We start from the raw sequence: 22,794 nt of genomic DNA on the forward strand, positions 1-22,794 counted from the left end.
GTGGTTGGTGGAAAAATGTGCTGTTGATCATTGTCCTCCTTGTCAGAGTCAAGGTGTACAAACTCTGTCAGTTCTTCATCTCTTGTGGGCTCTTTGGTATGCTTTTGTGTAGTGGCAGGTTATTCATCATCTTCTTCCTCATCAGATAAATTTTCTTCAGGAAATAAAAAAATATAGGTATTGCCTTGGTGAAGTTGTTCTGAAGAGCTTTATTAAGTGCAGCATCGTGTTTCTTTATATATTCCCAATATAAAATAGTTTTGGCTTTTGCTATGGCAAAATCAGTGGAGATTCAAATTTGCTACGTTGCCACCATATCTAATTGATGTTGGAGTTGCCTGAGCACAATTATTACTTGTTTTTCCAACATATCAGGAAAAGTGTGTAGGGCTTTGGGCGGGGGTGATGATGTAGATGTTGGCCTAGATGGCTGTGGCATATCCTTACCCAAGAAACGTAGGACAATTGATTTTGTTATGACGTATTTGTTGCTTATGGTCTCCTCATTGTTATGGACAGGAACGTTGGCGTGCTGACAAAGGGCTGTGAGAAGAGATGGGAAATTTAAACTGTCGGCATTTTTTTCCGTGCAATGATGAACTTCTTGGAAAATTATTCTTCCAACATTGATTCTTCTACCAAACACAATCGAATGTAGTAATAACATCCTTTCTTTGGAAAATAGTAGAATTGTGAGTGGGGGGACTCAGTCGGGATTTTAGAAAGTGATACCATACTTTGCAATGAGGCTTCAGGGCAACTTTATCAACAGTGTGACAATTATGACAGGATATAGTCCATTTAGTTCCCTTAATACAAAGATCTTGAAGAACCTATTGTAACCCATCTACTGTAATCTTTGACATAAACTCAGAATGTTCATCAGGACCCTCAGGTAAATTGTAATGGGCATTAATAGAATCTTCATCAAACTGAACAGGGAAATCAAGAAAAAACTTGGACTAAAATTCTAAAATTTATATTTATAGATATAAAAAGTACAAATGATATTAATTCTACTCTTAATGAATATTAGATTCCTAAAATACATTAAACTTTTTATTCAAATGGAGATCCATTTTATAATAATTAAATATTCATAACAATTTCAACAATATTGTAATTTTATTAAATCCAACTTAAGAGGTGAGATATGAAACCGAAAATTTATTAATCAATGCAACATAAATTGAAATTTATTATTTATTATTAGAATATAAATATTAGAAGTAAAACAAAATGAAATTCAAAAATCAACTGAGACTAAAAAATGAATTTACCCAAAGATTTGTGGATTTTAACCTCCAATGTTATTTAAATAGTGTTAAAAGTTAAAAAAAACTTAAAAATATATTTTAATATTGTTTACGAATTATTTTATTATCATATTGTTAGCTCGATCAATCAACTGAAATAGCCAAGTACTGGACTGAATTGACCTTTTAAAAAATTTGTGGAAGCAAAAATAAAAATATGAGATAATGAACATAAGAATTTATAATGGTTCAGCCCCAATTGCCTACTCCACCACTTAACTTTTCACAACTAAGGATTTTTCCAAATTCATTAGTTTGATCAACATTTAAAGACAAGGTTTAACCTTACAATTCTCTTAAAATTTCTACCCAAATCTTAATACTTAAACCCTCTCAAAAGAGTAAATAAATGAGCAAACAAAACGACAATCCTTGCAAGATTAGGATATTTGCCAATTAAGCACTCACACAATAAAAACATTCGAGCTGATAAAAATACAAAGAATTGCTTATAAGTGTTTGTAAGAAAAAGATGAAGAATTGAAGCACAAAATGTTGATAAAAGAATTGTTGATCTTTCTTAATAACTTTTGATCTTTAGTAATCTCTCTTATTGCTTTAGAAGCTATTTTTTTTCCAACCGTTGGTGGGAAATTTAATAGAGTTGTTGTTGGTGGCAACAATAGGTATCGTTACCTTTGAAGGAGTATCGATACTTTGGGCATTTAATGCCTAACTATAGTGACCGTTAAAGCCTATAGTATCGATACAATATAGGAAATATCGATACTTGATATGAGGTTCGATACCTAAATGAGGGTATTGATACTTGAACAGTTTTTTTTTTTTACAAAACATCGAACTTAAAACAATATCAATACTAGGCAGGGTATCGATTAATTTTGGAAGGTATTGATACTTTATTAAGTATATCGATACTTTTGATCTTTGTTCAATTTTCTAAATCATCGAAGCTCAAATTGAAATCGATACCAGGTAGGGGTATCGATAATTTTTGCAAGGTATTGATATTTTTGCTTTTTGCTCATTTTTTTGAACTTCGAAGCTCAAATTGGTATCGGCACTAAAAATTTGTTACTTAATTTGAACTTGTTCAAAATATTTTCTAAGTGTTTGAAGAGTAGTTTTAAAATTTTATCTTCTTAGAAATATTTTGGAATGAATTGTCACTTGAAATTTATCAAGTTTTATTCAAAAACATTATCTTTTTTATATCAAAACATTTATCAAATAAAGCTTAGTTTAACACATATATTTTTGGTTAAACTGTCAAAATAGTCACTTTTGTTTACCTCAAGTTATATTTTAGTCACTTATGTTTGAAATGTTACGTTTTAGTCACTTACATTATCGCGTTGTAACATTTTAGTCATTGAGCCGTTAATTGTCATTAATGGTGTAATGGTAAGCTGACGTGGTACATTAAATCATCATTTCAAACAAAAATTTTAGACTAATTTATACAATTGATCTCCATATTTTTTCATTTTGAGCAATTTAATTAATTTTTGTTCTTTTATATTCTTTTAACTTTCCTTTTTTTTTCCCATTATCTTTTGATTCCCTCTCTATTTTCCTCCCTTCTCCATTTCTTTTAAAGTAGTTTTTCTATGTTTTCTATTTGTTAAAATTAGTCCTTATACTTTTATTTTTTTGAACAACTTAATTTTTTCAAGTGATGCGAGCTTGTCGACTAGTTTTTTACAAATGGAAAACGTAGAAAATTGCTTTAAAAGAAATAAAGAAGGGAGGAAAACAGAGGGAGAAGCAGAAGAGAATGAAAAATAAGAAAAAAAAAGAAAAGTTAAAAGAATGTAAAAGAAAAAAAAATCAAATTTCTCCAAATGAAAAAATATAATGACCAATTGTAGAATTTAACCTAAAATTTTCGTTTGAAATGATGATTTAATGTGCCACGTTAACTTACAGTTACACCGTTAACAGCAATTAACGACTCAATAACTAAAATGTTACAACATGACAACGTAAGTTATTAAAACGTAATTTCAAACATAAGTGACTAAAATGTAACATGAGATAACCAAAAGTGACTATTTTAATAGTTTACCCTATATTTTTTGAATTTATTATTTTTCAAATACTTTATTTTAATTTTTTTACTATATCCATTAAATTTAAATAATTTAATATATAATTAATACACACTATTCACGGATAAAAAAATTGATACATGAATGGAATATGAATTACGTGGGTAGCAAGTGATTTAATGAGAAAAAGAACTGAAGTTTGATAAGTGACAAAACATTGGGGGTAAAGACTAAAAAGGAAAGAGTGATCGGTAATGAATGAGTTCGTTAGTAACATAAAGGACCACTTGAATAGTTAGGTAATTTGAATTTCACATTACTTATTTGTATATCTATACGTGCTGCTTGGTAAAACCATTGAAAGATTAAAATTATTTTTTATATATAATGTCAAAAATTATTTTTAACTTAAATTCAGATTATTCTATACTACTAACAACGTTGATATCAATTTAAGCCTGCAAATATATTGAAATACAAGTTGATATGAAATTGATCAAGTGGTGAGGAGATTAATAAAGAGTGTTGAGGTTAGGAGTTGAAGAAAAGAGATTAAATTTGGATACTGAATGATATGTCGAAACCCGAGGGTAGTTGGGGACATGTTTGACAGTAAGAGGTGGTTTGAATTCTTTATGAGACACATTGATTTTGCTCCACATCACTATCCTCTATTCAGTAGTTCGCTGATGACTAGTACCTTTAGCTCTCTCTCCTTTTTACCCAATTTTTTTTTTGTTATTTTTCTGCCATCAATTTCATGTAAACTACACAATAATAAAGCTTCACCTTTCCTTCCTATAAAACATAATGCTATACCAATATTCTGTGTTTAGCTTTCTGGCATTAGACTGTATGTATTCCAGCGAACAACAATGAATATTATGGTTTTCAATCCCACAAATGATTATATATATATTGCTGAACTTTTTTTTTGTTTTTTAGTTTTTTATGTATGAAAATGTTATCATGTTTAGGTAACGGTGGTAATCCCACCACCTCTATAGCAGCTTCTAGTGTCCAATCACAGCCTTCCAAAATCTAGCCATAGAAGATGGAAAAGAAATAAAAAAAAAGAAAAGAAAAGAAGAAAAAAACAAAAGGAACAGAGAGACAGATGATGAGGTTGAGGTGTTAAGGAAGAAGTTGAAAAATAAGAAAGAAATAAAAATGAGAGGCCTGAAATTGCTAGCCTTACATTTTCATTTGGCTTTTGGATTGCTTATTGTGTACAAGAAAAGGAGTTAAGGGCTCACCTTATCCTATCCACCTCTCTCTTTATATATCTTCTTCCCTTAGCATCAAAACGGAACACTCTCCCTTTCTCACTCATTTATATTCTCTCAGTACCAGCCCCTTACATTTCTACTTCTTCCTTCTATTTGTATCACAACAAAAGGATTTGGAGGAGGGGCTTATCTTATCTTATCCACCCCTCATTTTCTCTCTTCCCAAACATTATCTTATCTTTTCAATGCTCTTGTTTACATTTTTTCTTTGAAAAAGAAAAACAAAATTCTGCTTCTCTGGAGTTAAGACTGTGGGTTCGTTTTTTATTTTCCTTCTAGCAATCGGTATTTGGTGGTTTGAGTGTTTAGACGGAGATTTTCTCATGCAAAGAGAAAGTAGTCGATAAATTCAATCTGGGTCATAGTTATTATCGTCCAAGATTAATCAACTGGAGCTGCCAAACAAATTCCATATCTTTATAAACAATCCCTCAATTGTGGTGCACAAATGGCTCCCAAGACAGGCAAGATGAAAGCGCACAAAGCTAAGGGAGACAAGAAGAAAAAAGAAGAGAGAGGTACTGTTTTTACTCTCCAATCCATTCTCTGAGAAAATGAAGGAAAACTCAAGAAAACTCGGTAATCATGCCGAGATACGTTGATTTTGATCGGTATTTGTTGCTTTGACATTTTAATATGACCTTAGTAGATCGTAGGGTTCAAAAATATTATCTTATCCTATCCCTATCATCATTTATGGTTCAAAATTTTTGTTCCTAAAATCGTGGATTTTTAATATTTAGAAAAAGGAAACCTTATCTCCGGATTTTATTTTTCTCACAGTTTTGCCTACTGTAATCGAAATTACCGTAGAAACACCTGAAGAATCCCAAGTCACTCTCAAGGTATCCCTCCCTTCCTCTCAAATCTATTTCTATATATAGATGTTAAACTATATTTTGCAAACATAATGTATAAAATTTCATAAATAAACGTTAAAATTTCTGCTCATATTTCACACTGTTGGAGGAATGTAAAATCTTTTCACATACCATTCAAAAAATTATCTTAATATATACTGTTTGGTCGAGTTTTTTGTTTTTCAGATAATAAAACTTGTTCCTTTTACATTAATGCAGGGAATATCTTCTGACAAGATCTTGGATATAAGAAAACTGTTAGGGGTCCACGTTGAGACATGTCATTTGACCAACATCTCCCTGTCTCACGAGGTAAAAATTAAAAATAAAAATATAAAAACCAGACTAGCTTTAACCACTTCATCAATGGTTTGATACCTTGTGTTTCGACAGGTACGAGGAAATCAACTTAAGGATTCCGTGGACATCGTGTCTCTTAAACCCTGTCAGCTGTCCATCGTCCAAGGTGCCTTCCCCATCCGGCAGTTACCTTATAGTTTCTTTAGTTACTCATGTTTTCACCTGATTCTAACCCACACAGTTTTAACTTGGTAAAGAGGACTACACGGAGGACCTAGCAGTCGCGCACATCCGACGACTCCTCGACATTGTTGCCTGCACAACCTCCTTCGGTTCGCCGAAATCGGCTACTCGAACCATTCCCAAAGAATCATCTTCTAAGGAATCGGCTGCTTTCGACGACGCTCCAACCAATGGGGTTGAATCTCCCGACAACTCGAAGGCGAAAGAAAAGCCGGAGGCGACTGCGGCGGCTGTGTCGATGTGTCCTCCGCCGCGGCTTGGCCAGTTTTACGATTTCTTCTCCTTCTCTCACCTCATTCCTCCTATCCAATGTAATATTTTTTAGAGGTGTGCACTCTTTTCTTCTTTTTCGATGTTGAAATTATTTTCTTATTCATTTTATATTTTACAGATATTAGAAGATCGAGTCGTCCATTCTTGGAGGATAAAACAGAAGATGACTTTTTCCAAATTGATGTAAGTGGGATTCTTTAACTTGATCTTCTTATTTCCTTTTTGGGTTTTCGTTCTGTTCACTATGGAGTATAAGTGATACCATCAATTGTTCCCTTTTCTTTGATTATTTTTTTCAAAATTTGGGGCTAATTAGATTCTATGGAATCCAACTAAAAATTTAGGTTCGAGTTTGTAGTGGGAAGCCGATGACCATTGTTGCTTCTCGGAAAGGGTTTTACCCAGCCGGAAAGCGACCGCTTCTCCGTCACTCTCTAGTCACTCTTCTGCAGCAGATTAGCAGGGTTTTTGATGCTGTAAGTTCCATTGCATCTCCTTGAATATGTTTCATTTTTCTTTGAAATTTTTTTTTTTTGTGTATATGATTTATTTATGGCGAGGATCATTGATTTACCTTGCAGGCGTACAAGGCTCTTATGAAAGCTTTCACTGAGCATAATAAAGTATGTAAACGCTTCCATTGAGTTACTTCATCTTTTATATGGATTACAAGAATATGTTTGGGAACTCACGTTTGTTTTATTTTCTTATCGTTTTTGTATTTAAAATTGCAGTTTGGCAACCTTCCTTACGGTTTTCGGGCAAATACATGGGTTGTTCCTCCCGTAGTAGCGGATAATCCATCAGTTTTTCCCCCACTTCCTGTGGAAGATGAAAACTGGGGAGGAAATGGAGGTGGACAAGGAAGAGATGGTAAACATGACAATAGGCAATGGGCAAAAGAGTTTGCAATTTTGGCAGCTATGCCTTGCAAAACAGCAGAAGAGAGGCAAATACGAGATAAGAAAGCTTTTCTACTTCATAGTTTATTTGTTGACACTTCAGTTTTTAAAGCAATTGCGGCAATCAAGAACATCATTGAAATCAATCAGAATGCCTTAAATGGCCCTTCTGCTTCAATTTTGCATCAAGAAAAAGTGGGAGATTTGATTATTAAGGTGACAAGAGATGTTCCTGATGCAAGTGTGAAATTAGATTGTAAAAATGAGGGGAGTCAGGTTCTAGGAATGCCACAAGAGGAGCTGGCTCGGAGAAATTTACTTAAAGGCATAACTGCTGATGAGAGTGCAACTGTTCACGTGAGTGAACAATTTTTGCTGGATGATTATGACGGACCAGAGAAAGAGGCTATGCATTGCTAAATTTACTTTTTCTTTTTGTTTTGCTCTTGTAGGATACTTCTACCTTAGGTGTTGTGGTTGTAAGACATTGTGGCTATACAGCTGTAGTAAAAGTTTCAGCTGAAGTAAATTGGGAGGGGAATCCCATTCCTCAAGAATTTGACATCGAGGACCAGCCGGAAGGAGGGGCAAATGCTTTAAATGTCAATAGGTCAATGTTTATTTCATCTCCATTTCATTACAAAGACATTTATGCACCAACTATCCCTCCATAACACAGAAGAATCAAAGTATGAATGCATACACAAAGAGAAATGTGCACACACTTAATTTTGGAAAAAAAAAAAAAAAAACAAACGCATTGGTATCTATGACCCCAAGCTTATGCTATAGGATTGTGAGATCTTAATGCCACTTTCTTACAAATACTTTTCAGCTTAAGGATGCTATTGCACAAGTCATCCACGCCTGCATCAGCTCAACGATCACAGAGTACAGATTTTGGGAGCTTGCATTCTGCTAGGGCTTCAGTGAGGAAAGTGTTGGAGGCTAGTTTGCAGAAGTTGCAGAATGAACCCTCTAATAACTCGAAGCCTATCAGATGGGAGCTAGGGGCATGCTGGGTGCAACATCTTCAAAACCAAGCTTCAGGGAAAACCGAGTCCAAGAAAAATGAAGATGTTAAGCCAGAGCCTGCTGTGAAGGGTCTTGGAAAGCAGGGTGCATTGCTGAAGGAAATAAAAAGGAAAATAGACACTAAAGGTGATAAAAATGATCAGAATATGGAGGTTTCTGCAGGTAACAGCCCTGATATGAAGAAGAAATCAGAAGTCAGTAATGAAAAGGGACTTGAGAAGCAAGATGAGGAAATAGAAATGATGTGGAAAAAACTGCTTCCTGAAGCAGCATATTTGAGACTAAAAGAATCAGAAACCGGCTTTCACCTTAAGGTTAGTTGCAACTTTCCCAGAACAATGACTACTAAAATTCTTACACATTAAGCAGTTCTATATCTTGCTCCCTCAAAATAAAGAAAAACATGGTGCTTGTAAGTTTTTTATTTTTTATATCTCTCAAAATAAAGAAAAACATGGTGCTTGTAAGTTTTTTTATTTTTTATATATTAATATTTCTGTCTGTTCATATGCCAGTCTCCTGAAGAGGTGATTGAAATGGCACATAAGTACTATGCTGATACTGCTCTTCCAAAATTGGTTAGTCCCTTATCAATCAATGTTCCTTTTTTCTCTTGAGATGTTTTAGGGCATAACATATATTGCTGGTATGACTTCAAATCTTCTAGGTGGCAGATTTTGGCTCCCTTGAACTTTCACCAGTTGATGGAAGGACTTTGACAGATTTTATGCATACAAGGGGTTTGCAAATGTGTTCCCTGGGGCGTGTGGTAAATAAGCCATCTCAGTATTTTTCTGTCACTTACATATCTATATGTTCATATAGCTATATAACATGCGTCAGCTTTCTTACTGAAACTCCAATTACTCCTAGTTCAGCCAAATAATACATTCTTTATGCCTGTAGCAAGTAGAAACACAAAGAAACAAAAAGAAAATAATAGTAATATTAATGGTTCCAAATTATCCAACAAATAATTAAAGTTAATACAATGGTATTATTTTTCTTCTGCCTTTCTATCAAAAAGTATATCATCCAAATGTCAAAATATAATATATTTTGATGATTAAGGTAAATGATTGGAGATAATTAGGTCATGCACCTTGTACAATATGTTTGAAGAAAATGTAATTTCTTTTGAATAGTTAATCTGAATAGTTTTTAGACTAGTGCAGTCCAACCTCAAAAGATAATAAATAAAATAAAATAAAATAAAATAAAATAAAATAAAATAAAAGAGGAATATAGGTTGTCTCAATTGTTTTCACCTTTTTGAAGTTGTTGAACAATACCCAATTAAAGGGCCAAGACCAAAATTACTGTTAAAAACAGGCTATTTCAATTATATTTTTCACAAGAAATTACATAAATATTTATGGATATAGTGAGCCTAACTTAGGAAACTTTATACTAGGAAACAGACTAATTCTAGGGATGCTGTACCTTAAAAACAACCTTAAAGTTAGGAATAAAATATTTACGAATCCTATTTGATACACTCAAATATTCCTTAATTAGGAAGCTGAATCGACAGTCCCCTCAAGTGGGAAGTGGATATCATCCATTCTCACTTGCTTACTAATTCTCAAACAACTTCCCAAACAATCATTTGGTAAGTATGTACGCTAGTTGACCATCGGTGGACACAAATGGAGTGCAAATTAAGCCACTGTCCAGTTTTTCCTTTATAAAATGTTTGTCAACCTCAACGTGTTTCGTTCGATCATGTTGAACTGGATTATGTGCAATATTGATAGCAGGCTTATTACGCAATACAACTTCATTGGACCTTCCCACTTGATCTTCAAATCTTCCAAATTAATTTTTATCCATAACAACTCACAAACTCCAAGAGCCATCGCCCTAAATTCAGCTTCTGCACTAGATCTAGCCACAACATTTTGTTTTTACTCCTCCAAGTCACAAGGTTGCCTCCTAGGAAAGTACAATAGCAGGAGGTTGATCTTCTATCAACCATAGATCCTGCATAATTTGCATCAAGATAGGCTTCAAGGGTTAAATTCTCCCCTTTTAAATAGGATTCCTTTGCCCGGTGTGCCCTTTAAGTCTTGTAGAATCGATATACTGACTCTAAGATGTGATTCTTTGGGATTGTGCATAAACCGACTTACACCCATCAGATAGGCAATATCCGTGCGGTATGAGACAAGTAAATGAGCTTCCCACAAGTCTTTGATATGACCTTTTATCAATTGCTGCATCTTCTAGTGCATTTCCAAGTTTGTGGTTCACCTCTATTGGTGTCTCTACTGGTTTACAGCCCAACTTGCCTGTCCCTGTCAACAAATTAACTATGTATTTTTGCTGAGATATGAATATTCCTTCTCGAGAATGTGCCACTTCAATACCAAGGAAATATTTTAACTTACCGAGCTCTTTGACTTCAAATTCTTTTACTAGGCATTTCTTTAAATTTTCCATTCCTTCTAGATCATCACCAGTTACTATAATGTCATCAACATAGACTAATAAAGTAGTCACTCCCCTGAAGATGAGTGTTTTACAAACAGAGTGTGATTTCCTTGACTCTGTTTATACCCCAAACTTGAGCATTACTTTGGTAAATCTTCCAAACCAAGCCCTCGGGACTGCTTTTAGTCCGTACAAAGCCTTTTTAGTCGCAAACTACCGTCTCAGTATTTGGACCGAATCACGGAGGAACATCCATATAGACTTCCTCCTCAAGATCACCGTGTAAAAGGCATTTTGATGTCAAATTGCTGTAATTTCCAGCCTCGGTTGGCGACTAGTGACAACAACACTCTTCAGTGTTCATCTTTGCAACAGGGCAAATGTCTCAAGGTAGTCTATTCCATACATTTGAGTGTACCCTTTAGCAACCAATCTTGCTTTGTACCTCTCCAAAGAACCATCGACTTATATTTCACTGTGTACACCCAAATGACATCCCATGGTTTCTTTCCTTTCGGTAATTTCACTAAGTCCCATGTCTTATTTTCTTCAAGAGCTTCCATTTCAACTTTCATGGCATTTTTCCAATTCTCATCTTCTAATGCCTCGGATACGCTTTTGGGAATGAAGATAGAATTTAGGTAGTAAGAAAGGTTTTGTGGTTATGGGACAAGTTTTTGTAAGACATGAATAGGTACAAGGGATGTTTTGTATGGTGTTCTATTCCCTTTCTAATAGCAATGGGAAAATCATCTAAATTTGCGATATTAGAATTCAAAGTAGGTTCAAGAATTACCTCGTGTCGTATAGGAGAAGAAGATGATTGAACTTGTACGGGTGCCTTCTTCCTTGAGTAAACCAAGAAGGACGAGTAGTGTCTGAATTCCTCTTGGTGATTTGGGTGTATTAGGCTCTATTTCAGGTTGTATAGGGGCCATTGTTTCAAGTTAGGCGAGTTGGTTAGTAGGCAAAGACCGAGTGGGAGTGTTTGGTTCTTTGGACAGAGCTGGAATGTGAGTGTTTTGTTGTTGGACAGAGCTGGAATGTGGGTGTTTTGTTGTTGGACAGGAGCTAGAATGTGGGTGTTTTGTTGCTGGACAGGAGCTGGAATGTCAAAAAGAAAGAATTCTTTGTCCTTATTTTCTGTGAATAAGATCTCCCCCTGAATATAAGGACGAGTAAAGAAATTCTCTTGTTCTGCAAAAGTAACATCCGCTATTACAAAATTTTTTTTTGTGGCTAGATGATAGCATTTGTACCCCTTTTGAGTGGAAGAATAACCAAGAAAGACACACTTGATAGCTCGTGGATCAAATTTTGCTCTATTTTGAGAATGAACATGTACAAAAGCAACACAACCAAATATTTTGGGAGTAAGGTTACTTGAAGTATTGAAATCAGGAAATAATTTTGCTAGAACTTGTATAGGACTTTCAGATTCAAGGACTTTTGTAGGCAATCTATTTATCAAATGAGTAGCAGTTAAAACAGCCTCCCCCAATATTGTTAGGGACATTTTTTTGGAACAAAAGGGCTCTTGTAATAGCTAAAATGTGACCATTCTTTCTTTTGGCAATACCATTTTGTTGGGGTGTACTAACACAAGATGACTCATGTATAATGCCTCTTTCCTGGAAATATGTTGAGAGAAATTGATTGAAATAATCCTTGGCATTGTCTGACCTAAACCTTTTTATTTCAGCTCCAAATTGTGTTTTGATCATGTTGTAAAAGGTTGGAAAGACAGACCTTACATCAGATTTTTGTTTTAACAGAAATATCCAAGACACACGAGTATAATCATCAATAAAGGATACAAGCCACCGAGTCCCAGAAATATTTGAAATAGTGGATGGCCCCTAAACATCACTATGAATAAGAGTAAAAGGAGTGAAAGTTCTTTTATTGCTTAATGGAAAAGAGGTACGTTTATGTTTTGCAAGTTCACAGATATCACAATGAAATTTTTCAACAGTCAATCCTTTGAACAATGAAGGAAACATAAATTTAAGGACTCTAAACGATGGATGACCAAGGCGAAGGTGATAGAGCCAAATTTGGTCTTTATTGGTTTTAATAGATTCGCATATGAAAGATGAAGGTGAGGAATTCAGAGCACTAACTTCTCCACTGGATTCTTCAAGATAGTATAGGCCATTTACTTCCTTAACATGTCCAATCATCCTCTTCGTATTCTGTTCCTGAAAAAGACATTGATTGTGATAGAAAACCACTTTACAGTTAGAGTCTTTGGTAATTCTTTGAATGGATAAAAGATTGGTAAATAGTTTTGGAACATGAAGGACATTTTTAAGAGTAAGGGTTTTGTTTATAACAATATCACCCTGACCAGCCATTGTGATCACAGAACCATCGGCTACTGTTATTTTTCTACTACTAGGGCAAGGTGTATATGAAACGAATTTTTGTGAGGAGTGGGTCATGTGGTCCGTAGCTCCTGAGTCAATGACCCAAGAACTTTTGGTGACTGTATCTAAGACTTTAGAATCTTGAGAAGAGGATATACCTGAAAAAATCAAACTACAAGTACCTGTTGAAGAAGACTTTTCTAATGATCCCAACAAATTTTTTAACTTCTCAATTTCTCCTTTATTGAATTCAACAGTGATTCACGAGAATTATTTTTCCATCCAAATTGTCTTGTTGTATATGCTCGCCCTTGTCCCTTTGGTTGTCCACCTTTTTCTGAAAAATTTTTGTTTGTTGTTTGTGGCTTCTCATGGAGTTTCCAGCATCTTTCTTTAGTGTGACGGGCCTTTTTACAATAGGTGCACCATACGGAATCCCTGTTAGTAGGCTTTGTACGTTTTGTCTGTATATTATCTTCACTATTTGGCTGCTCTAGGCCAAATCTCCTCTCACTTACAGCTTTTGTAACCAAGGCTGAACTATCCACTTGACTGTTTTCAACCATAACTCCTCTTCTTTCTTCCTCAGCATGAACAATTGCAATTGTCTCATTTAGTGATGGTAGTTCCTCTTTTCCAAGTATTTGAACTCTTCTCGCATCAAACTCAACATTTAGTCCAAAGAAGAAAATCATAAATTCGATCCTTTTCAACGAACCTTTTCAGAGTCTGCATCTTCACCGCACTTCATCTGAATACACCGGTAATGATCCATCTCTTGCCATAAACTTTTCAATGATTGGAATACTCCGTGATTGATCGACTTCCTTGCTTGGTAGATGAAATCTTAGTCTTGATTTCATAAATTTGAGCAACATCTCGAACTTTAAAATAAGTCTGTTTCACGACTTCCCATATTTCTTTGGATGTGTTAAAAACATGCATGTATCAACGATTTACGGCATCATAGAGTTCCATAACCAAGACATTACCATAGAGTCTTGTTCATCCCAAGCATCAAACTTAAGATCTCTTTCTTTAGGTCCAGTTCCGAGTAAGTGACTCAATTTTCCTCTTCCTTTCAAGAACGTACGAACCAGTTGAGACCACTTTAGGTAATTTATCCCATTTAGCCTGTAGGCTACTTGGCTGAAACTCACTTATTGGGTTTGAGTTGTTCACAGAAACTTCTGAGACATCCCCAGTGTTACTGATCTTGACAGTTTCAATCATGTTTTGTTTGAACAAATTTTACAGGCTTGAGGGCTGGTTGGAATCAGCGAAAAAAAAAAGCCAGACAAAGAAAAAAAATCCATAAATCGGGCTAAAAAAGCTCTGATACCATGTTAAAAACAGGCTATTTCAATTATATTTTTCACAAGAAATTACATAAATATTTATAGACATAGTGAGCCTAACTTAGGAAACTTTACACTAGTAAACATACTAATTCTAGGGATGCTGTACTTTAAAAACAGCCTTAAAGTTAGGAATAAAATATTTACAGAATCCTATTTGATACACTCAAATATTCCTTAATTAGGAAACTAAAATCTGACAATTACTTTATTTATTTATTGGGAAAAACACCTCCTCTCATTTTTTATATTGAGCAAATTGGTCCCTCACAAAAAACTTGAAGCAATTTAATTCCTATCAAATTTGAAAGTGAGCTACCAAGGACAATTAAGCATGACGTTGATGTTTTCTGTCAATTGTACATAATTTTGATTGGTATAAGAACAAATTTAGTTCTCGATGTTTACATATTTTATGTAAATGTTGATAGCATGTGTAAATGTTTCAAGCTAAATTTGTTAAATCAGGATCAAATTGATAAAATGTGTAAATGTTATTGGTTAAATTGTTAAATCAAGATCAAATTGACAGAATATGTAAACTTTGAGGGCTAAATTTATTATTATATCAATGAAAAATATGTACAATTGACAAAAACATTAGCTTTGTGATTAGTTGTTGTTAGTTTCTCACTCTTGAAATTGATAGAGATTAGATTACTCTGATTTTTTTTAGAGGGATCAATTTGCTTAATATCGAAATTGACAGGGGCTAGAGAGGTCTTATATCTTTTTTAGTTTTGAAAACTATATTAAGATTTTAGTTAGATTTATTCTAATCTGTCATGGCTGATAAAGTCATGAAAATTTAAGAAAGTCTATCTTGCACACAATATTGTACTTCAACATCTACAATAAACAAAACTAATTTGCAATACATCTTCAACCTACTAAATCGTGAAAAAGAAAATGCAGGAAAATCGGCAATGCAATGCGACTTTTTCCCCATTTTCTTCTCAAATAATTCTTTCTTCGTGGATGCTTCCAGATATGAAACATAAGTAGGGATCAATCATGTCATTATCAGTTCCCAACATAGATATGAAACATACCCTTTATAACCATGCCATTAATAAAATTTTCTACTGATTGCTGTTCTGAACTCTTATTGGTAATTTTTTTCAACTCAGTTATGTTAATTAATGCATTTATAAGATCATTGTGTTCTTTTTCTATCTGTACCGTAAAAAAATGGTTTCATGTAACTGTGGTCAGAATTGACAGGATATTTTGGTCTTCCATGTTATTGTCCAAAAATATCTTGTAATAAATTTTCTTTTTCCTTTTTTTCAAGAGTATCTGATCTCATGTAAGTTGTACAGCAGATAGGAGGCCTGGCTTTCTATATTATTACATATTAATGAGCTATAATACTGATGAAAATTTAGCATCTCCTCTCCCCCATCTTTTATCCTCACCTTTTCTTCTTTCGTCATTTCAGGTTGAGCTTGCAGACAAGCTGCCTCATGTTCAGTCACTCTGTATACATGAAATGGTTGTTCGAGCCTATAAACACGTGTTACAGGCTGTTGTGTCATCAGTTGAAAGTATTGATGATTTGGCTGCATCAATAGCGGCATGTTTAAATATATTGTTGGGAACACCATCAGCTGAAAACGGTGACATGGATATCACTAATGATGAAAAACTAAAATGGAGATGGGTGGATACCTTTCTTTCAAAGAGGTTTGGGTGGCAGTGGAAATCAGAAAGCTGTCAGGATCTGAGAAAGTTCGCCATTCTTCGTGGATTATCCCATAAGGTATAGTCATCTTGGCATAGTTTGTGGAGTCTTAAGATGTATGCTTCATCTCCATTTCTAAATGAAATGATAATTTCTCAGGTGGGGCTTGAGGTTGTTCCTAGGGACTATGACATGGATACTCCATTTCCTTTTAGGAAGTCTGATATCATAAGCATGGTCCCCGTATACAAGGTAAATAAATACTAAATGGAATTTAAAATTGGAAAATTTGTCTTGCAGTTCTACTTTGGACTTTTGTTGACATTGTTTCATTCCCGCAGCATGTTGCATGTTCATCAGCAGATGGTCGTACGCTATTGGAGTCATCCAAGACTTCTCTGGATAAAGGTAAATTGGAGGATGCAGTCAATTATGGCACTAAGGTATGATGAAGTATCTCTTTGTATGTTGTTTTAAATGCTTTATTCTTCAGCAATATATAAATAACATCTAAGCCGATAACTTTTGATTTTAAAGGCACTTTCAAAACTTGTGTCGGTTTGTGGTCCTTACCATCGGATGACTGCAGGAGCATACAGTCTTTTGGCTGTTGTGCTTTACCATACTGGGGACTTTAATCAGGTATTTGCTTTAAAATATTTTAACATTTCTATCCATGCAACACATGACCAAATGACTCAAAACTTTTGAATGATTATCAAAAGATGTAAAACAGAATAAAGTGAAAATCATCTTTTAATTTTTGGGAATTTTGTCTCTTAGGCAATTTTTGTATATTCTTTTTAAATATTATATATTTGATTCTTGAAGTATTGAACCAAGGATTGGTGCTTGCTAGAAATATGCTACTACCTTTTGATCTCTATCCCGCATCAATAATTCTTTCCCTGTTGTGCAATATACTGATCTGTTTTCATTTTATTTAGGCAACAATTTATCAGCAGAAAGCATTGGATATCAATGAAAGAGAGCTTGGTCTTGACCATCCTGACACGATGAAGAGTTATGGAGACCTAGCTGTCTTCTATTACCGCCTTCAACATACAGAGTTAGCATTAAAGTATGCTTTTACATCTTTCTAGTTAAAGGAATTATTTGCTTTAGCTCCCACTGTTTTTAACTTTATTTGCTTTAGCTCCCATTGTTTTTAACTTTGAGATTAAAAATTAGTCCTAAGCCTTAATGGAAAGAGGAAGTAAACCTTCTTTTTTCTGTCAAAAGAATGCATGCTACTGATCAAGAGGGGAAGACATTGAGTTATGCTTATGCACATATGATATAGAAAGTACATGTTTATTCGGTATTCCAGTGCTGCAGAATTTGTCATATACTTAATCATGCGATAGATTTTGTTTAGGTTTATGAATACGTTAAAATCTGATGGTGTTTTTCTTGTTTCTGTATAGTGCTTAGGAATTCTTATAGAGGTAAAAAAGTTCAAATTTATAACTTGTTCAATAACATCAAGAATTTCAGCTTTGCATAAGTTGTCCATTATCAGCTATAATCTGATCTCAGCTATAATCTGATCAAACTAGTCATTCTCAATTGTTAACTGGGTGATTGAAAATTTTATATTGCATTAAAAGGTTAGAATCTGATAGTTTATGAATACATTAAAATCTGATAGTGTTTATGAAAAATTTATATTGCTCATAAACATCCATTTTTTATATGGTTTACGAATACGTTAAAATCTGATAGTGTTTTTCTTGTTTCTGTTTAGTGCTTAGGAATTCTTATAGAGGTAAAAAAGTTCAAATTTACAAATTGTTCAATAACATCAAGAATTTCAGCTTTGCATAAGTTGACCATTATCAGCTATAATCTGATCAAACTAGTCATTCTCCATTGTTAACTGGGTGATTGAAAATTTTATATTGCATTAAAAAGTTAGTATGTCCTAAAGAATATAGGTGCTAATATTGTGAAGCTCATAAACATCCATTTTTTATATGGTTACTGACTTCATAAATGTCAATCATTATAGTAATCATAGAACTTATACCTCATAAAAATAATATTTTATGAGGCTTAGCATTTCCAGTGACGGTATTTGTGTCCGAAGAGTGGTGTTGGTGGAAATTATTAGGAAAACATGGTTCTTGAGAAGCAAAGCCTGTGTCTTTGAGAAAAAAATGTTCCTAATACTTTGTCATATGACTTTCATTGTAAGGCACGTCATTGAATGAATACTGTATTAGAATTTGGGCCTAATCTTGTCCTTTTTTCTCATTCTAGGTACGTAAATCGTGCATTGTATCTTTTGCATTTAACATGTGGACCATCTCATCCAAATACGGCAGCCACCTATATTAATGTAGCAATGATGGAAGAAGGGTTAGGAAATGTTCATGTTGCTCTTAGATATCTCCATGAAGCTCTCAAGTGCAACCAAAGACTACTTGGGGCTGATCATATACAGGTAAACTATCATATTAACAACTGAGTGTGAATTAATCTGTCTGTTATTTAATTCGATGTGCTAGACTGAATTATGTTCGTTTCTAAGATGAATACTGTATTTACTAAATGAACTGAAACTTTTATTCTGAAGTTGAGCATCTTTCTACAGAATTAACACAAAAGAATCTCAATCGAAATTCACTTGAAAGTAGACATGAAATAAGGTACATGTTTAATGTGTTTCTGGCTCCTACAGACTGCTGCCAGCTACCATGCCATTGCTATTGCCCTCTCCTTGATGGAAGCTTACTCCTTAAGTGTTCAACATGAACAAACTACACTACAGATATTGCAGGCAAAACTAGGGTCTGAGGACCTACGTACACAGGTAATTTGATGTTTGATGCTTTATGATTAAATCTAATTGTATTGTGATTACTGGTCCTAAGGTAATTTGATATTTTTTTTCTTCTGAAGGATGCGGCTGCATGGCTTGAGTACTTTGAGTCTAAGGCTTTAGAGCAGCAAGAAGCTGCACGGAATGGTACTCCGAAGCCTGATGCATCAATCTCCAGCAAAGGCCACTTAAGGTACAATCTACTAGCAGAATAAATTCAGTTAAATCCATGATTTTGTTCAAGACAATTCAAAATGTTTGAACTGTGGGCTTGAAAGTTTTCCTGATCTTTACTTGTATTTTGCTGTTTTAATTGTTGGACAGTTTTTTGTTGTTAACCTTTTGAGAATGAATGAACTTCTTCAAAGGAAACCCCTTATACTATAGATAGATTTAATTGCGGAGTCACCTTGTGTTTTTGCACCTCTCATTTGTTTTAGGTGTTGGTAAGAATTATTTACATTAGTTTCCTACTTTGTATCAGTGTATCAGATCTTTTGGATTATATAACCCCAGATGCAGATATGAGAGTGAGAGATGCCCAAAAGAAAGCCCGTGCAAAGGTTTGTCACCTAAAATGTCCTTTTTCTTATTTGTTATCTCATTGACAACATATCTAAAAAAAGATTTTTATTCAACGAACAGATTAGAGGCAAACCAGGCCAAAATTGGGAGACAACCTCAGATGAATATCAGAATGATGAGATTCCATCACCAACTTATCCTGTTACAGAGAATTCTAGTGATAAAGAAAACAAATCTGAAGCTGAATTCGTGGAATCTGGTAATGAAAAACCTGATTCAGTGCAAGCAGATAAGCCGTTGTTGGTTAAAATTGTTGACCCTGAACAGGATGACATCTCAGATGAAGGCTGGCAAGAAGCTGTTCCTAAAGGTCGTTCACCTGCAGCTCGTAAATCTTCTGCTTCAAGGAGGCCAAGTCTAGCCAAACTGAATACAAACTTTATGAATGTGTCCCAATCCTCAAGATACCGCGCAAAGCCTAATAATTTCACATCTCCGAGAACAAGCCCCAATGAGCCTACTGCTTCCGCTGGACCTAGTCCTCCTACTTCCAAAAAGTTTGTAAAAAGTTCAAGCTTCAGTCCAAAGTTTAATAACCTGAGGAGTGCAGTTAGTGGAGTGGAAAAACTGGTAAACCCAAAATCAGCCCCAGGTAGCCCACCTTCAACTGATCAAGTTACCAAGCCTACTCAAGTAGCAAGTCCAATCAGTGTGCAGGCAGCTGGAAAACTATTCTCCTACAAAGAAGTTGCTTTGGCACCACCTGGGACAATTGTAAAGGCAGTTGCAGAGCAGTTGCCAAAAGGAAATCCTCTTCCAGAACAAAATGCTCAGACAAGCCAGGAGACAGCGCCAGATGTCACACCTATTGATGTGGCAACAGTAATGGTTGCTAGTGAAGAAGTTCCAAAAGCAACTGGAGACAAAGAGTTTCTAGGTTCCGAGGAAGAAATGAAAAGCACTGTTAATGAAGAAAGAAAAAAGCAGATAAGTGAATCAGTGATGACTGAAGCTTCCCTGGAAAAAGGTGGCACTGCAATTGAAGACAAAATAGAAGCTGGGACTGTAGAAGTCAAAAGTGGCGTTGAAACCATCAAAGAGGAAGCTGCTAATGGATCTGCACATTATGATTCTTCCAAGGAGTCAAATATTATTTGTTCAAAAACTGAAGCATCGGAAATTGGATCTTTAGCCAAATGCCAAGTTACTTGTTCCAACTCAGAACCTTCAGATTTTGTAACTGAAAATACAGCTCGGTCACTAGAGCAAGAGGCCTCTATTCCTTCAGGAAAAGTGTGTGATGAATATCCTCAAGATCTGCCAGTTGAAGTTAGTGTTAAGCAGTTGCCAACTGAAGGAGAAAAGCAGGAGGAATCAGAGATAGGTAAAGAGACTACAAAGAAACTTTCTGCAGCTGCACCCCCATTTAATCCGTCAACAATTCCAGTTTTTAGCTCCGTCACAATTCCGAGTTTCAAGGACCATGGAGGACTCCTGCCCCCTCCCGTGCATATACCTCCAATGCTTCAAGTCAACTCTGCCCGTAGATCACCTCATCAATCTGCAACAGCTAGAGTTCCATATGGACCCAGACTCTCTGGAGGCTATAACAGATCTGGAAATCGGGTTCCACGAAACAAGTCTAGCTACCACAGCAGTGAACATTCTGGAGAAGGGAACCATTACAGTCCTCCGAGAATAATGAATCCACATGCAGCTGAGTTTGTACCTGGCCAACCTTGGGTGGTTCCTAATGGCTACCCTGTCTCTCCAAATGGATTTTTGGCTTCTACGAATGGTATGCCAATTTCGCCAAATGGTTACCCGATGCCTCCAATGACACCAAATGGTATTGCTGTGACACAAAATGGATTTCTCACATCCCCAATAGGATCAGTAGAATCACCAGCTGTTATAACTGTTGATATTGATGCTGAAATCAGAAGCGGAGAATTACTAGCGGAGCAGACTCCGGAGATTTCCTCCACATATGTTGAAGGTGAAAATCAATCAAGTGAGCAGAAACCACCAGAAGATCAATCTTTAGACAATGAAAGCAAGCTTCTTGAAAATGAAGGAAAGCCTGCAGATGTGGTTCCTGTGACTGGTGGTGTTACTCTGGCAAAAGAAGCTTGCAGTGAAATACAAGTTGATGCAAAATTGAGTAAGTGTTGGGGAGATTATAGTGACGGTGAAGCTGAGGTTGTTGAGGTTACAAGTTGAAGAAAACAAAATATTTTTTGGATACTGAATGTTTTGTTCAAAGCCAAGGGTTTAAGCACTAGACTTACAAGAGACAGGTAATGTTATACAGTGAAGAGCGACTAGCGAAAGTGCAAGGATGGGGAAGTTTATTCTACCAAGTTTGTGACATGTTTGACAAGAAAGGTTAAACCGAGGCAGTTTGAATACTTTCTGATACAGTTTGATTTTGCTGCATAAGGAGGCTTGCTGACAGAGTGGTATGCAGAACGCATGTACCATGACTATTTTCCGTTTGAGTAGTTGGTTGATGACTAGTACTTTACCCAATTTTTTTTTCTTATTTTTCTGCCATCACTTTTATTGGATGTCAATGGAGACATATAACAATGGAAGGTTTGTATCTTTCTAGGTAGTTCTCAGGAATGATAATTTCATGTAAACTAGACATAATAAAGCTTCAGTTTTCTTTCCTATAAAATAATGAAATATCAAGATTCTGTTTCTAGTGTTCCAGCAATTTTAGTTTCTAGGAAATGGAAGTGATACATCATAAGCCAGACAGTTAAGAGAAAATTTCTCAGCAGCTAACATAATCTAACTGTAGGATGCCTAATACGCAGAAGTTATCAATCCAAGCAAAAAACCTATGATCTCTATGGTGGCAACACCACTGGCAAGTGCCCGGATAACAACACCTGCATGAAAATCTGATGCCTATGCTACTGCTGTATTGAATGCCTTGGGGGCTTCACTGCTTTAGTATTCTGCTAGTGTTCAGTGCAACTCCTGCAGGATATACAACTACTATTTTCAGGGGGTTTTGGGGGGTTATCTCTAAATTCGACAAAATTTACAGTATGTTTGGTTGGATGGAATTGCTATGCCATTCCTGCCTTATTCCGCGCGCTACAATGATTCATACGTTTGGTTCACCGTTTAGGTGATTCTGCAGTTTAGCTATTACAGCCATATTCCCTCACCTCCTGTAATAGGTATTCAGTAGTGAGGGCACTGAATTGCTATTCAACACACACGCCGAATACATTTTCAGATTTTGGGACCAAAATAGCCTGATTTCTTCTCCCCAAAATTCTGCTCCAGATTTCTTCCAACCTTTTTCTCCAAATCAAGCATCCATCCATCTACCCTTCATCTTCATCTCCTCA

At 35.3% G+C, this 22,794-nt stretch overlaps 1 protein-coding gene across 3 annotated transcripts; it reads left to right on the top strand.

The window, feature by feature from the left end:
* The first annotated feature begins 4,142 nt into the window (after window positions 1-4,142).
* On the top strand, window positions 4,143-22,133 carry LOC108460113 (protein REDUCED CHLOROPLAST COVERAGE 2). 3 transcript variants are annotated; one of them, XM_017759482.2, is made up of 23 exons: window positions 4,143-5,135; window positions 5,401-5,462; window positions 5,697-5,789; window positions 5,871-5,943; window positions 6,035-6,331; window positions 6,412-6,476; window positions 6,638-6,769; window positions 6,875-6,916; window positions 7,028-7,552; window positions 7,648-7,805; window positions 8,031-8,544; window positions 8,746-8,808; window positions 8,898-8,999; window positions 15,832-16,152; window positions 16,234-16,326; window positions 16,416-16,517; window positions 16,612-16,716; window positions 17,022-17,155; window positions 18,337-18,520; window positions 18,758-18,889; window positions 18,979-19,091; window positions 19,383-19,461; window positions 19,544-22,133. In XM_017759482.2, exons 1-23 carry the CDS (start codon window positions 5,066-5,068, stop codon window positions 21,644-21,646), a joined length of 5,562 nt encoding a protein of 1,853 aa, XP_017614971.1. In that variant the 5' UTR covers window positions 4,143-5,065; the 3' UTR covers window positions 21,647-22,133. The 3 variants fall into 3 exon arrangements, with proteins under 3 accessions (XP_017614971.1, XP_052883218.1, XP_052883219.1); XM_053027258.1 differs by lacking the exons at window positions 4,143-5,135; window positions 5,401-5,462; window positions 5,697-5,789 and having other exon boundaries at window positions 5,801-5,943; window positions 6,035-6,347; XM_053027259.1 differs by lacking the exons at window positions 4,143-5,135; window positions 5,401-5,462; window positions 5,697-5,789 and having other exon boundaries at window positions 5,825-5,943; window positions 6,019-6,347.
* The last annotated feature ends 661 nt before the right edge of the window (window positions 22,134-22,794 follow it).

This window comes from Gossypium arboreum, chromosome 4, assembly GCF_025698485.1.
Source record: "Gossypium arboreum isolate Shixiya-1 chromosome 4, ASM2569848v2, whole genome shotgun sequence".
Lineage (NCBI taxonomy): Eukaryota > Viridiplantae > Streptophyta > Magnoliopsida > Malvales > Malvaceae > Gossypium > Gossypium arboreum.

What these genes read in the sequence shown, in the direction of transcription:
- LOC108460113 (XM_017759482.2), top strand. Translation starts at nt 5,066, where the DNA reads ATGGCTCCCAAGACAGGCAAGATGAAAGCGCACAAAGCTAAGGGAGAC. An exon ending in ATGACTTTTTCCAAATTGAT is followed by an intron (nt 6,477 to 6,637) that starts GTAAGTGGGATT and finishes CTAAAAATTTAG; the next exon opens with GTTCGAGTTTGTAGTGGGAA. An exon ending in CAGTCAATTATGGCACTAAG is followed by an intron (nt 16,518 to 16,611) that starts GTATGATGAAGT and finishes TTGATTTTAAAG; the next exon opens with GCACTTTCAAAACTTGTGTC.